At 36.9% G+C, this 16,146-nt stretch overlaps 1 protein-coding gene across 4 annotated transcripts in view; it reads left to right on the plus strand.

The window, feature by feature from the left end:
- The window catches only part of sh3glb2a (SH3-domain GRB2-like endophilin B2a), a 48,332-nt gene that overhangs the window by 6,298 nt on the left and 25,888 nt on the right, over positions 1–16,146 (plus strand). For 2 of the 4 annotated variants that reach the window (XM_041998759.1, XM_041998760.1), the window contains 4 exons: positions 3,857–3,985; positions 13,094–13,227; positions 15,511–15,603; positions 15,722–15,733. In XM_041998759.1, the coding sequence (XP_041854693.1) occupies positions 3,857–3,985; positions 13,094–13,227; positions 15,511–15,603; positions 15,722–15,733 (368 nt within the window). The remainder of the gene's footprint in view (positions 1–3,856; positions 3,986–13,093; positions 13,228–15,510; positions 15,604–15,721; positions 15,734–16,146) is intronic. The other 2 variants (XM_041998761.1, XM_041998762.1) reach the window with 1 other exon arrangement.

Here is a 16,146-nt window from a genome sequence, read left to right on the forward strand (position 1 = left end):
TTAGTGATTATTAGGGTCAAGCTCAGCTATCCATTTTCCATCTTCAGAAAATCCACAGTATTGGTGACTTGGGGTTTAACGACTAAAAGCGGGAATTATCTTAGGATGGAGACTTGATTATCGCCCAGACGGTGAATCATCATTGGCTAGAATGTGTTTTATGTGGTATTTTCAGCTAGAGCTGGGTTAAAAATTGATTATTTAATTTGAATTGATTCAAATTTAATTAATCCAATATTGATTCATAAAACATGGAGATTATTTCTATTTATACATATCCTTTTCTGGTGACAGCAGAGGCCATACACTTGAGCGTTTTACCAATGATCGGTGAGATCTTAGCATATGTACACAACGAAAACGTGGCCTGTGTTACTAATGTCCAAAATCTGCTTCTCTCTCCAAGATAATGCCAAATTCAGGTTTTTAAAATGGCACTCGTAATAATTTTGTCTCTGGACACTCAGTGATAAAATTCTAAATGTTAGACCTTCATAAATAAGGAGGATGAAGTGGATTTTGGGGGATTATGTTCACAGCTGTGACAAGGCACCTATATGCCTAAAATCAACTTTTCTTGCCAAGAGATAATATCAAATTCATATTTTTTCATTCACAGTTGGATTATTGTTACCTGTAAATTATTAAGCAGCTTAATCCGTCTCACATTAGCAGCTAACGCTAAGACCACTGGCTCCGCCGTGTTCAACAAACACAGAATGTTTTGAAAATAATAGAAAGAGACATCACCACGAATGTACATACTTCGAATTAAATCTGATAATGGATTTTAAAATGTAGACAATCTTTTGATTATTGTATTTTAAAAATATAAATCAGATTATTACAGTAATCTGATTACTGCCTGATATCTGATTTTGATGATCACGTAAAAAGACTACCCTGCCTCTCACCTGTTAAAATGCTGGGATAGGCTCCAGCTCACCCGCGACCTGTAATGGAATAAGAGGTCAAGATAATGAATGAGCAAACAGACTCTGTGTTTATAGTTATGTGTGATGTCTTTAATATTCAAGAAAATCTGTTGTTACATAAATATCTGTAAATTAATAGATGTTGAATTGGATTTAATCGAAATCTAATCAAATCAGGCAGTTGTGAATCAAATCAGGCGATTGTGAATCAAATTGATTTGACTCAGGAAATTAGTGGTGATACCCAGCCCTATTTGTTGTCTTTAGCTCGATATTTGTGCTGTTCTGTCTATAACCTATATCTACCCTATCTCTGATGTAAATGTAACCATTTGAACAATTTTTTTTTTATTTCCAATATATTAACCCTTTATATCTACATCAAACTTTATATCTAGTGTCATTCAACCTCATGAGAGTTATAGTATTTAGTTATTTGTTTAAGTTTCTAAGTTAATATAATAGATGAGTTTAAAAAATATAGACAGGTAACTTAAGCTATGACAATCATGATGAAATGACGTACCTAGAAGGAGAAGAAAATAAACTGTTTGGTGGGTAGAGGACCATCGTCTGATTCAGAAACAGTTTTCCCATTACCACACTCATCCAGCTCTTTATACATCCCTCACTTCATCTTTCCTCGTTGAACGTCTGCCTTCATTGCTCTCTATAATTCTTCATGTTCTTCATGTATTGAGTGTGTAGTGATGTTTGTGTGTTTGTATAGTACATAAACCGGTCTATGTTTGAGAACGCTCCTGCAGACAACTAGCAGGCTGCTGTTTTCTGTCATGATGTACAATTTTCCACAAGTACATGTAGTATGCCCTGTTGGCCACACAAATAAATAAGGTCAATGATTTCTTATCATTAACATTTCTGAATGTGTTTGACAGTAACAAGTCTCAAAATCGAGATCAGTAATTTATGTGTAAGTATACAAAATAAAAAAAACATCAAATTTACTGAATATCATAATAAAAATATAATAAACCAAATATCCTGTTTTAGATGACTATTTTAGCTTCATGTTGGTTTTTTAATAATAATGTTTATGTTGTGATTCTTTATGTACTGGGAGAAGTTTGAAATTCCTCTTTACATTATCATTCTTCCAGGAGAAAAATCCACTCCAGCCAGCCACAGCTGGATGGTCAATTATACATTTATTGTTATATTTGCTTGTGGAAAATGTGTTTGTAAGTTTTCTATGCTTGGCTTTTTCATGATATTGTACATCACAAACTGAGACTTGGATGGTGTTTTGACAATTAGATTTACTATGTTATTTTTAGTATTATAATCAATAGCTAAAACTAGCATATGGGCGTAATTAGATTTGGAATAATGCTGGATGGAAGCTATCAGGTGCACATACTGCAGTGCAGACGTGGCTCATTGGTAAATGTGTCACTTTTAATGAATATTGTAGGTTGGAAACAGTGTTTTTTTTTTTTTTTTTTTTTTTTTTTTTTTTAAGGAATTTTTATGTTCAAAAGTAAACCAGCTTAATTCAAGCTGTCAACATTGTTTACAGATTGCTGCATGCCTCAGTGCCTTTGTAGGCTTAAAATATAGAACACAATGTTGATTATCATCAAACATTGCATTAGAGTCCCATGAAAATAAAGAAATATTTGTTCAAAGATACACCACCCAAGCCTCAGAGATGTTTATCCGGTTATTTTGCGAGTCTTATGTGACATATTGTTTCGGTTAGTTTTTAAGGTTGCAGTAAGTGATGTTTGTTTGCTCACTGGAAAAATAACAGAAACCTTTCCTGCAGTTCTGGCAAAACACTGAGAAGTGTTAATTCAGTTCTGTGATCATTTTTCTAAGCAATCTGTTATGTGTTTATTTATTCAGTTTTGCGCAACATATTTACTAATAATGTGTCTCTAGTTTTTATTTACTGATGCTGCAGCTGGATGAAGAAGCCTTTCGTGGCATGGTTATACGATAAATATGAAAAATATATTGTGATGACTTGAGTAACTTGCTTTGCGTGGTGGTGGAAGCTTTTCCTCAAATACCCATGAAAAAGACGCATGCTTCAAATGTACAACACATTTTGCTGGATGATTCTATAATTAGAAATAAACGCAGTGTGAGCATGAGTTCCTCCTCTTTGCTAACAGCTAAAGGGCTCCCCTGCTAAACATAAGCTCTTCAACAACAATATTAAATTATGATAAGTTTAAAAGCAGCTTTCAGATAACAACAAATAGCCTGGCATAACAAAAATAATGATTCTTTAATATTAAATAATCTAAATGTATACAATGTGCTTTTGTTCACATAACAAGGATAAATCAGTGCTTTGCCATTAGTTTGCAAAGAGCTTGTCTTGGATTGATGGAAAAGATGCCACTTCAACATAAAACTGTGGGTTGGGTGAAATATATCATAACAGGACAGTATTTTTTTTTTTTTAGAAGTCAGAGAACAGACCAACACTACTAGAGACGTTTTTGCACCAAAACGATGGTTTCCCTCCTCTTGGTATTTTAAAATACCACTTTGCTCTGCTGGTAGTGCTTCATTGAGCCGATTGATGCTGATTGATGAGCAAACTTTCTACTCTGTCAGCTTAGTGTGCTCACTAGGGGGTTGCAAAGTGAAAAAAATGTACATTCACTGTTTATCATCAGTGGGTGAATGTGTACACACAGACTAATTATTAAAACGCAGCTTTTTTCCTCACACAGCAGCCCTACTTTGGTAAATTTAAGTCCAGATTTTACTGAGTGTTTAAAGTTTATTACTTTGACTCCTAATTCTGCCTGCAGATTGTTTTTCTCATGTTCATCTGTGAACTTGTGATCCATTGTAGTTTAAATGATATTGTTTGTGGTTACAGTTTGCAACGAATCATCTGTTTCTCTGCCATCATCGATTCAACTTTATTTTTCTTGCAGGTGCCAGAATTGAAGAGTTTCTGTATGAAAAATTGGACATGAAGGCACCATCCAGGGTTACTAATGCAGAGCTTCTCAGTCAGTATATGGAAGATGCAGCAAAGGAATTTGGCTCTGGAACTCCATATGGTGAGTATAAAGACACGTAAAACATTCCTCAAATGTTAAAGGAAAACTTGAGAATACAACTTGATGAACTGTAGATCCTGGACATGATGTCAGATGCATTGTAACACATCACAGCTTTGTTCAATCTTTAACTCTTTAACTTTAACTAAAGCAAAGATAGATACACAAGCTTTTAATCCACTAAAAGTTTGTGGATTTCCTTCAATGTGAGTTCACATGTTTGTTCACACTGTCTACCAGGAATGCACAAGGCACTTGTGTAATGAAGACGTACACAGATTGAAAGTACAACTTGGTGTATTGGGTTGAAACTGGATGTTGGAGCGTCACATTTCCTCAAAAGTTTCTAGTCTGACCATTTGCAAATTACTTGGATGGAATATTTTTTTGCAGTAATTACAAAATAAATGAAGGCAAACCCTCTGCAGATGTATTCTGCACTGCTGCGTGCTGCTGTGAAGCCTCTGACTAAAGACGTGCTAGTTATTCTGTAATATAAACAGGGCTCTAAACAGTAAAGGTGCACTGGTGCACATGGCAAAAAAATGTATTGCACCAGTTATAATTTAGGCACACAACCCAAATTTATTAAATATTACCCTTAAATTTGATCTTAGCAAACTTAAATACACATATAAAAATGTTTAGTTTAGTTTCTTTGGGTTTTAGTTAGTGCTGGGCTATGACTAAAGTTTTTAGGCACAAAATTTAGCGATGAACCAAAACTGGTTTGGTAAAAACTTTTATATTAAAAGTACCTTCATATGAACAAAAGTGCAAAAAAATGTTGGTTTAAAAACACTTATTTGTAAAAACAGATTATCTGATTTTTAAAGGTAGTGTGTACCTTATTTAGCTTTTTATTAGCAAAAATCAAGTATCTCTTTCATAAATATGTATTGCACCAAAATCTAATCACAATCGTATCCAAATGAAAGCGTTCTCGTAGCTTAGAAAGAGTTGTTTATAAATACATAGGTGGCGGCGCACCCAACTGGAGGCTGCCATGTTGCATCGCCATCTGTAAATACGGTAGCCGAAAGGGGACAAACCTGTTAGCCTTACACGGGTTGGTGTAAACAAGCCATGACGACCATTCAGCTTACCAGTTTACACTGAAATGGAGGACCATCCATACTCTTTGCCCCGCGAGACGGAGGAAAAAATAGTCAAGAAATTAAAAAGAAATTATAACCTGGAGAAAACAAGAGTCTACATTAGAGGCAATTGATGAAGGAAAGGGACTTCAAAGCTGATGTGGAGGCTGCAGCTTTCTGCTGGATGTGTGAGTTAATTCAATCTAACAGTGAAGTTTTTGTGGCGTTATGTTAGAAACAGGGCAGGGTGGTCCAGCAACTACTTTATCCTCCCGTTTAAGTGGGATCATTTACTGTTACTTGCCATATAAAACGGCAGAAACGGCTAATTTATTAGTTAGCCTACAGTAGAAAAGCTCCGTTGCAACAGTTTTCAGTTTTTACTCTTCACAGAAGTCATACCAGTAGACGACGGTGCGTTTCTTTCAGACGTATTTTCTGAGAGCTTTCCCTCGTGTTTCATAATTTATTTCAGCTGATTTGTCAATCGAGGTGGGGGTAGTTGTCCTCCTTCTAGTCAGACAAAATACACCAAAGTAATACCAGTTTCTCGTGTTTTAAACACTAGAACTGCAAGTATTCTAACGTAAAAATATCTCTCAGATGATAATAATTATTTCCAAACAATACGTCGCCCACCTCCCTTGAGAAATCAGCTAAAATACATGTTATTAAACACAGAGTAATATTACAGCACGGGATCTTCCTCTTGCAGCGCCGACAGGTCCACTGCTTCCTCTTCCTCTCCCTTCATCAGATGATCTCTGAGTCTGCAAGTAATGAAAAACGATTTCACACCATAACATTAGCTATTAGCAGTAGCTTGGTACCAAATACATGGAGGGCATGCTTGTAACTTATTGGCATAAAAAACGTTATTCGCATTATTCTGTACCTCATCACCTGACGGGACACTCGAACTTTGAGAAATGTTGAAATTTTCACACTTTCGGTTCTCCACGGCTTCTGTAGTTGTAATAACGCTCTTAATGGTGAGGTTCCAGTAGAGCACTACTCGGTTGCTTACATTACATTAGTGCACCACTAGATGGGAGTAATTTTTACACACTGGGGCTTTAACAGTACACAGAAGCAGTTAAAATCTTTCTTTCTTCCTCACGTTCCTGTCAAGCAGCAGTCCAATAAAGACCTATTGAGCTATAAAAAAAAAAAAAAAGATAAATATGACATTTAAGGATAATTTCCTTTTGAACTGTTGAATTTTTTTACACCTACCACATGATTCGACACATTCCCCTGGAAGAAGTGAGGCCACTTTATATAATACAGCATCCAGGCAGTAAATGGAAAACAGAATTTGGGAAAAATAAAATGGACTCTGGAAAAAATTCTCATTGGGAAATTTTTAAATACATATTCACCCCACAACTGCAGAGTCATGTGAGTATTTCTGCTGATGACAGGACTTGGAGTTGTACTAAAAGTCTAAAGTGTGAAGACAAATGGTGAGAGTACAGTCCTCTGTGGTGCTCCTGAACCCCATCTCAAGCTCAAATTCACCTACTCATTCAGCACAAATGATTGGGTGATGTGGTCTTCCCTCTTCCTCATGTCCTTTACACTCACTTAGTTCAGGCACATGTGTGAGGCCAGTGAATTAGGTTCATTTCCCTCAGTGGAAGTGTAACAATCAATACATCTTTAAAAGAGGTCATATGCACTCTGCATCATGCTGCAGCATCAGTAGGCAGCTCATCTGCGTAGATGTCCCTGGGGAAATCCATTGCTCAGAAAACCAATAAGAGAATCTGATTCATGCAAGAGTTTGGCAACCCTGGTTTCAGTTTGTCATCGATGTGACCTCTAAAGGGATTTTTCTGGCATTTTAAAGAAACACAGGTTGTGTTTTTTCTTAGTGTTTTAATTTTTCTTTTAATTTAAATGTAATAGTTAAACCCCTCTTCTCTGTAAACTAGAGTGTCCTGTCATCTTTGTATATCCAGCTTGTTTACACTAGGATGAAACCGCTTCCTTTTCCTCTGTAATCTAGTAATATCCTTAGTAAAGAACAAAGTTGGATCAGAATTGTAAAGGGTCAGTTCTTAAAATACCCTCACTTAGCTCTTGTGGTATCTTGGAGCAGCTCGATGTAAATGCTTATCTTTAAACTTGCCTTAATTCTGACCTGCTGGCTGTGGCACAGCATATTAATGTTTAATGAAACATAATTGCAGCTTTCTACAGAAAGCTTTATTTAACAGCACAAAGGTGACTCCTACTGGAAATATCATTGACATACATAAATAACTGCAAAAGATCAATGAATTGCTCCTTGTCCTCGTTTCCAGATGTTGTTCTAAGAAAGGTTGAAACAATATTATCTTTTGAGTTCTCCTCCATGATTGCATTACAAATGATAAATAATTAATCATCACATTTCATACAGAGCTCTGTTTGTTACAGGTTGGCTGATCATTTTTATTGGAGGCTTTTCTAAAAGCTTTCTTGTCATGTCCTCTGTATCCACCACCACAAAATGAGCTTGTGGGGGAATAAGATTACACAAAGCAGTGACTTTAGGTTTTATAGTTTCTGTCCTATAGCCACAAACAGCCAACAAATGAAACAACAAAAGATCTGTTTCCAGAACTAAAGTGGAGCTCCATATTCACTGAATATATTAGACTTTAAACTTTCATCTCAAGCTCAGATAAAAACTGATTATCTTAGCTGATTAGACTGTTTTTAAACCGTTTCTGACCTCCTGTTTGATCTAAATTTTAGCCAGCTCACACGAACCAAACCACCTCCTTTTAAACTGATTGGTCTTCATTTAAACCAGAATCTGTTGATGGAAAAATGCCTTATACATTTAAGCAAAGCAGTAATATTTATTACTTTATTGTGTTCTCTGAGCTAAACTTTAACCATTAAAGTTTTTCTGCCTCACACACTTACTGGAAGTGTTTCCATTTTCAAGTTACAAGGTCGCAAGTGCCCTAACGTTTGCTAATGGTGTATTGTAGGTGTGTGTGTGGTCGTGGCAGACTATTTATGTTGAATATATGTGAAACTTAAGAATGTTTAATAAAGTTAAACAAGATAATTGATTCCTCGGAAAAAAGTTGGGACACTGTAAAATGTTTAACGAGGATGCAGTTATTTAAATCTATTTGATAATATTATATACTGTAGATGTAGATCAGAATTTTATGTAAAGTAATAATATTCTAAGAATCTTCCACAATTTTTAGATGTAGGTTTTTTTGCAGGCTGCTGAACCTCTGCTCATCTTTACACATGAGACTCTGTCTCTCTAAGGTGCTCCTTTTATCCTCAATCATGTCATTGATCTTTTGCCAATTAACACAATTAGCTGCAACATGTTTCTACTCTCAGAATTGGGGTTGCCAATTATATCACAGCAAAAAGGAGTGACAACTCAGATAATAGTCAATCTCTAAAACACAACAATAAACCAAATGTTGTCTAGAAAAAATTCTTCCTGAAACACGTTAAGGGGCTACATTAAGAAGTTTTATCATTTTTGACTCAATACAGTACGCAGACATATTTTTTATGTTTTCTGTGTTCAGTGACACTTTTGGTCAAACACAAACAGACACATATGATACTAAACTAATGCTGATGACCACTAAATGGAGAGTTTTTATCGGGCTTTCTGTTCAGAGCAGGGATTAGATAGCATGTCTTCCGGACTATAAGTCGCTCTGGAGTATAAGTCGCATCAGTCATAAAATGCGGCATGAAAAGGAAAATAACAATTACAAGTTGCTCTGGACTATAAGTCGCATTTCTTTAGAAATTAATTTAAAAAAATCCAAGACCAAGAACAAATATTTAATCTGGAAAGCCAAGTTATTCAAATACACAACAGCACACGGAACAAGTGGTTGAATATTTGTCTGGTATGTTGACGTAACACCAGGGTTTCCTCTTTTTTGTTTGTTTTTTTTTTTTATTGTAAAGGAAATACTAGTCTCCTTGTTGGACCTAATGAACAGCTGATTGAGATTCTGAGAAAGTATGAAAATGTTTACATCACATTCTGCTCTCAGCTTCAAACAGCTAGGTTCAAATCTGACAATGCTGCCAGAAATCTGGGAGTTGTCCTGGACAAAGAACCTGAATTTTAGCAGTTATTTTGAGACAAGTGAAGGTTTGAACTGACTTTGCAACATTTTGTGGTGGTCGATGCTTTCACCAGGTCTCAAGCCGATTTAGTTGCATTTAACTTGCTGAAGACAAAACTAGAGGCAGTTCCACTAATGAGGAGCAAGTGATGAGAACTGCAGTAAAGCATCATGAAGGATGAAATCCATATAGGAATATCTGTGGGCTGCGCTCCGTATTTCATATTCCCATATTAATGACAAAAAGTTTGCATCTTATGTGTGTCCATGTTAATTTATCACATTAAATTTTGAACTGCTGAAAAAGAAAAATAGTTTCACTTTCCGCAAATTAAATTTGATTCTGAAATTTAAGTCTAAATTCATTTTATGACCCAAAATTAACGTGATCTGATAAACAGCGAAAATCACAAATATTAAATGTGTGTACTTTACCTACCGGTGGTGGTAGCTGATCATACAAACATCTTCAAGTTTATGTTATGAGACTTTGAACTATGTCGGCCTGTTATCACTTAAAGAACATCTGGAGGATTAAAGAACTGATTACTCAACAGGATTTAGAAAAACCTGTCCATGCATTTATCTTTAGTAGACTAGACTACTATAACACTGTCCTTACAGGTCTCCCTAAAAAGTCCATCAGACACCTGCAGTTAGTCCAGAACGCTGCTGCTCGAGTCCTCACTAAGACCAAGAAAGTAGATCATATAACTCCAGTCCTCAGATCTTTACACTGGCTTCCTGTCTGTCAAAGAATTAACTTCAAAATCCTGCTGTTAGTTTACAAAACACTGAATGGCTTAAGTCCAAAATACATTCAGGATCTTGTGATTCGATATGAACCTGATCCCTCAGGTCATCAGGGTCAGGTCTACTTTCTGTTCCCAGAGTCAGAACTAAACGTGGAGAGGCAGCGTTCAGCTTTTATGCTCCTCACATGTAGTGATGTTACGTCTGACACAAAAGCCCAAAGCCTGCATCGAGTAAAGGGGGCGTGTCCAAATGAAGCCTGAAGCAGAGTCCTTTTTGTTTTCCTGAACATCATGTGACCAAAGACAAATGAGGCCCCGTTTTCCCTGATTCACGCGAGTGTCTCGTGTGATTCGGGCTGCGGAAAATGCAAGAAATGCTCTGCGTGATTGCAGGTGACAGTGAGGTTACACAACACATGCAGCACGGACGAAAGCAAAAGAGGTCAGCAGTTTGGGAATAATTTTATATGATACATTCCAGTAAGATAAGATTTAACTTTAATCTGCTGAAAAGATAGATAGATAAAAAAGATATTACTTTATTCATATATTTTAATATATTTATTGATTTAAAATACAGTTGCATCATTGTGTTTACATTTCCACCAATATGTAGTTTACATATTGACGATGGACTGCTGGACATCAAATGACCAGCAGATGTCAGTACTACCACATGAGCTGTTAAATGGGACGTCGAGTAATGACACTTTAGCGGATGCAATTGGCCAGAAAGACTCAACACATTCACAGGGCTTCATTACACCATCACTACTCACATGTGGAACAAACTCGTAGAAAACTGCATGTCTGCTGAACCTCTCAGCAGTTTTAAATCAGGGTTAAAAACTTTTCTATTTGCTGCCTTTTTATCAAAACGATTGTTAATTGTTAACTTTATTTCTTGCATTTTTTTCTATTATATTTTAGCTTTTTTTCTGTTTTTATTGAATTGAATTGTCCTGTACGTGAAATGTGATTCTACTAACTTTATCATAACTATATGGTTGTAATCAGAATAAGTGTGTTGTTACGTCCCCCTTTTGTCCAGGGGTCAATAGGACCCTTCTACTTTCAGATTTATAAAAGCATGGGCATGCACGTCCCACACACAAATCAGAACCAACTCTAAAGCGGGCGCACATGAGGGAACGCCTTCCCACGCCCACATGGTGGCTATAAATGGTCAGATGAACACCTGTAATAAATATTCATTACATCATTTGCATGACGACTCAGGAGGTAAAAAGAGGGAAGAAGCAGAATTTTTCGGGGTGTGAGACAGAGATCGTGATGGACCACGTTGACAAATGTAAAAATGTTTAATTGTTGGGCACGGCGTGGCCATTACTGGTGTCAGAAAGGCAGAATAGTGGCAGAAGGTGGCAGATCCTGTCATCGCAGTGTCATAAGGCAAGACAGGCCAGAAGCATCTAAACACTTGACTGGATATCTCAGTCGAGGGGCCTCAGGAAAGACGCTACAGCCCACAGTGAATCGTTTTGGAGAAAAGCGTCTGCTAAATGACAGCAATGAAGCCGGTAATGTAGTCTTTTGTTTTAATGTATCAAATAAAAAATACAATTAAAAAAGGATTGTGTAAAAATAAATAAATTAAAAAAAGGAAATCCACCTCTTATGTGTTTCGTAAGCGTTGCTTCACTTCACTGGTAAATGTTGACAGCAGAGTCTCCACCTCATCATTTCCTTGATTTTATTTTGTGTCGCAGTTTTTCTTCTTTTCTTCTTGTTTTTCCAGATTTTGTACGTACGCCATGATCAGAGTTTGCATGGATATACAAACATTCTCCTGCTAAGTTTGGTTTTTATAAATCTGGTGAACACCGGTTTTTGTACCTACGCTACCTACCTAAGCTTTATAAATGAGGCCCCAGATCTTAATGGAACAGGAGATTCTAATCATGGATGTGCAGCCAACAAATCTGAAGCAACTGTGTGTTGCTGTCATGTCAATATGGAGCAAAATCTCTGAGGAATATTTCCAAGATCTTCTTGAATGAAAACAATGTGTAAAATAAATAAAGGCTGTTCTGAAGGAAAAAGGAAATCTAACCAGGCACTAGAATGGTAGACCTAATGAAGTGGCTGCTGAGTGTATATTAATCTTTTAGGGGCAATAAACGGTGTCACTGCACTTAGTATATTGCCATAGAAAGGTTATAGCACACTAGATGAGTTGTACAGGCTGAATATTATGGTGTAGCAGCACAGGGCTGAGCAGGGGCTTGTGTGTAACCCGAGTGGCCACAGAAAGGAAACCCTTCTCTCTCTTAATAGTCTCATTATATTCTCATCTCATCTTATTAATCTGACAATTGTCATTTTCTATTGATCAAAGCTGCTGTTTTGATACTAACAGACCTTTAAACCACTATCACCGTTGATCCTTCATGGTTTGACAAACGCTGTGATAATCTGGCTACAGTCATATTTGAAATATTAGAGGAAAAAAAGGGGGGGGGGGGTTAACATTATGGGTTTGAAACAGTGAGCCATGTCATTTGGATTTGTGAGGAGTGCAGGAAAACCGGAATCTGACTTAGTTATTAATCATTCATGTGGACACACAGGTTTGTGTAATGAGGATGTGCTATATTTAGTTCAACCACATCTGTTCTCAACTTTAGCTGTAAGAGTTAGCATGTTGAGGTTTTAAAGCTCAGTAGCCTGGTTGTGCCACAAGATGTGCTACTCTTACAGTTTAATTCTTGTAATTCATATGTTCAGTAAACCTTTAGCTTTACAGCTTTGTTGCATGTTCCTCATGGAGTTTTTCCCTTTGACAACTTAAGACAAAATGTGAGTGAAAAATGCAACAGATGAAAATTGATGAAATTGAAAATAAAACCGAAAATCTATATTCTGTTTGTCGCATCCCAGACAAACGTGTTGTTAACCACCCTGCCAAACATGACTAAAACACGTCTCAAAAACATGCAGTGCTTTCTGTTCTAACATATTATTTTGCATGTCACCTTTAAAAATCACCCACTTTTAAAAACTATTGTACATTTTTCTGATTTTGCTTTTCTCCGACTTTAAAGCCCCTATAATGTGAAAAAGTAGCAACTAAAACACGTAAATTGTCTCTGCTGTGTCTCTGTGGTCTTCTCGTTGCAGGAAGCACTTTGATTAAGGTGGGGGAATGTGAGAGAAGATTGGGAGCAGCAGAGAGGGAGTTCATCCAGACATCGGCCATCAGCTTTCTCAACCCTCTCAGGAACTTTCTGGAAGGAGACTGGCGGACCATTTCAGTGAGTCTCATCAGTTTTACTGCTACTTTCAAAATGACCCCTGAAGTAATCATTACAGATAATCCAAGCTAGAAAGTCTGTAAACATTTGGACAGTGAAGCTTTTGTATCATTTCTGCTTCTGTAAAGCATCAGTTGAAAATAATTTCAGTGGGTTTAATCAAAACACTGCCGACACAAGACACATTACAGGAACTGTCTGCAGTTGCAAAGTCAGTCCATACGTTTTAAAAATGCCATATACTGGCAAGTTTAACAACACCAACATGCCTGAGTGAACACACAAGATGTGTAAAGTAGATCATACTATAACCTTCACACCAGTCAAGTCCAGAACACTTGGACCTGCGGATGTGAGGTGAGCTGCTTCCATCAGTGTGAATCAAAGTTTATCTCACGATTCAAACCTTGGCCTGCTTGACAAAACTTGAGCAGATGTACATAATCTAATAAAATCCCACCTACTTATGGGAAAAACGATAAGACGGATGAAACCAGTGTTGTTATGGTGATGGAGTTGCAGCCCTCTGCACCTTCAGTGGCGTTGCAGTGCAAAGACTGAAACTGTTCTTTTGGCAGTTTCTGCTCCTCCATCTTCATATTATTATTATTATTATTATTATTATTATTATTATTGTTTTTGTTGTTGTTTAATATATATTTATTTTCTCTCACTTTACATCTTCTGAGAAAAAGAAGGTAACATGAAAGCATCCATTTATGGTCATTAACATGTAAGACTGTAGAAATGGGTGACTGGTATTTATTGTTGAAGGGACTAATGACAGGAGTAGCAGGATAAAAGTTTTTATTTATTCAACCAGGGGAAAAAAGCCTCTCTTTTCTCACTTATGCATCAGAATTCAAGATTGTAAACATAAAAGTGATTAACAGTAAACTCAAATCATATGTGTATACGTGGACAAAAATGCCTATGGATACTTAAAATAGTATTTCATTAGCATTTAGAGAAACAAAATAAAATATCATGAGATAGCAGTGATGAACTAGAAAACATATAAACATACATAAATAAATACATCATGCATACAATATGTTTTAGTCCCAGTTAAATGGCTAGCTGAGCTCTAAAGGCTCATCTCTGTGCAACATCTGTTTGTAGGTGTGTTTGCAAACTGTCGTCAGAAAGTGTTGCTCACCTCTGTTTGTCGGCAGAGCTGATCTCAATAGCAGACATGACTGACAGCAAAAAAAAAAAAAAAAAAATCAGTTTTCCGAGGAAGTTTTCTCTTTAGAGAAAATGAAAGGACAGATTGACGTCCTGGTGGATCCACAAGGCAGCAATGATGTCTGAAGGGCGTATACCTCAAAAGAAACAATATAACTCTGATCCCATGTCATAAAACTTTATCTCTTGTCTACACAGAGGAAACAGAGTTACTGCATCTTTGTAAAAACACTGAGCCATGCAGCTACTTATCTGGATGTTTAAAAATGTATTTGTTGTCGAGAACAGTGTTGGGATTTGGCCATTTCTCACTATGATTGACTATGAAATTTGTTGATAAAATCAGCATTGTCTGTCAGTACCAGCTCATGTTTAAAGTTGCTCCCAGTCAGGGTTTACATTAAATCTGAGTCTTCTTTAGAAGTCTGAGGTTGCATTTTATGTTTAAATTATTTTTGTTATTGAGTCTAATTTCTGCATTTACAAAAGATGCGATGTTTGCAGTTCCAAAGACAGAGTGTTAGGAAACGTCCTGCTTCTCTGATCTGAAAGGAGTTCACTGAGGTGGTATTAACATCTGATTAAGATGCCTCCTGGTTTGATTTTCTTTAGAGCACAAAAACATGTGGGAGACTCAGGACATGATGGAGGGATTATCTACCCTCCTGGCCTGGGAGCACCTTGAGATGTCCTCAGAGGAGCTGGAGAGTGTCCCTGGTGTGAGACATGGTCTCAGACACGCAGAAGAAAATGGATGAAAATGTTATTTTGTTAAAGAAGATTATTCCAGTCTCATGAGAGACAACAATGACTCTGCTCCCTGGATGCATGCTCATCCAGTAATGTTAACCTGTGCATTTACTCTAGCTTATTTCTGAGATTTGTGTTCGACTAAAGCTGGAAAAAAGCTCTGACTGATCACTTAAACACATTTAAGGTGAAATTAGTATTCATGTTGAGACCACAAACAGGCATCAACATGTTTGCCTACAATCCTTTTCTACTTAGAGTAGATGTAGTAATTTGGATGTAAACATCGGATTTTCAAGATGACTTTCAAAGACTAAACTTTTCACTCATTTTATCATGAAACAGAAAGAACGTCGTCTGCTGGAGAATCTTCGACTGGACCTGGATGCCTGTAAAACACGTGTGAAGAAGGCAAAGGCGGCTGAGGCCAAGGCTGCGGTAAGTCATGCAGCGCATCGCCACCCTTCAACCGTTCTCACAGTATTTGTTATTGATAACATTTGGTGCTGCTGACGTGAACCATGACTAACTTTCTGTGTATTCACAACCTTTGCAGTGCGAGGGTGACGTGAGTATTAAAAAAAGCTTTGAAGACTTGGCGCATGGTACAAAAACAAAGTGGTAGACTGAAAAAACTTGAATACCCACATGTTGATTTTGCATATTGCACAAGTCCTTGACTGAACTTGGCGATGAATTACTGAGGGCAGCATCATTTGCTGACATGTGTGCACCTTTGTTATTTTGTGATTATTCTTTTATGCTTTGTTTTTGAACACTGGAAAGATTTACATTCTTTTCTCTGTTTATTACGCACTTGAAGAGTGTCTTTATTAGCAACTTTCTCTGGCTGTGCTCAACCCTCATACATCTATAGCATGAAGGCATTTGTTTTGGGGGGCACAGCTATTCAAAGAAGCTTACTGTTCAAGGAAATTTGGTGCAAAAAGATGCAAAACCAACCCAGAACAGGAGCTGAAC

This window comes from Melanotaenia boesemani, chromosome 11, assembly GCF_017639745.1.
Source record: "Melanotaenia boesemani isolate fMelBoe1 chromosome 11, fMelBoe1.pri, whole genome shotgun sequence".
Taxonomy (NCBI): domain Eukaryota; kingdom Metazoa; phylum Chordata; class Actinopteri; order Atheriniformes; family Melanotaeniidae; genus Melanotaenia; species Melanotaenia boesemani.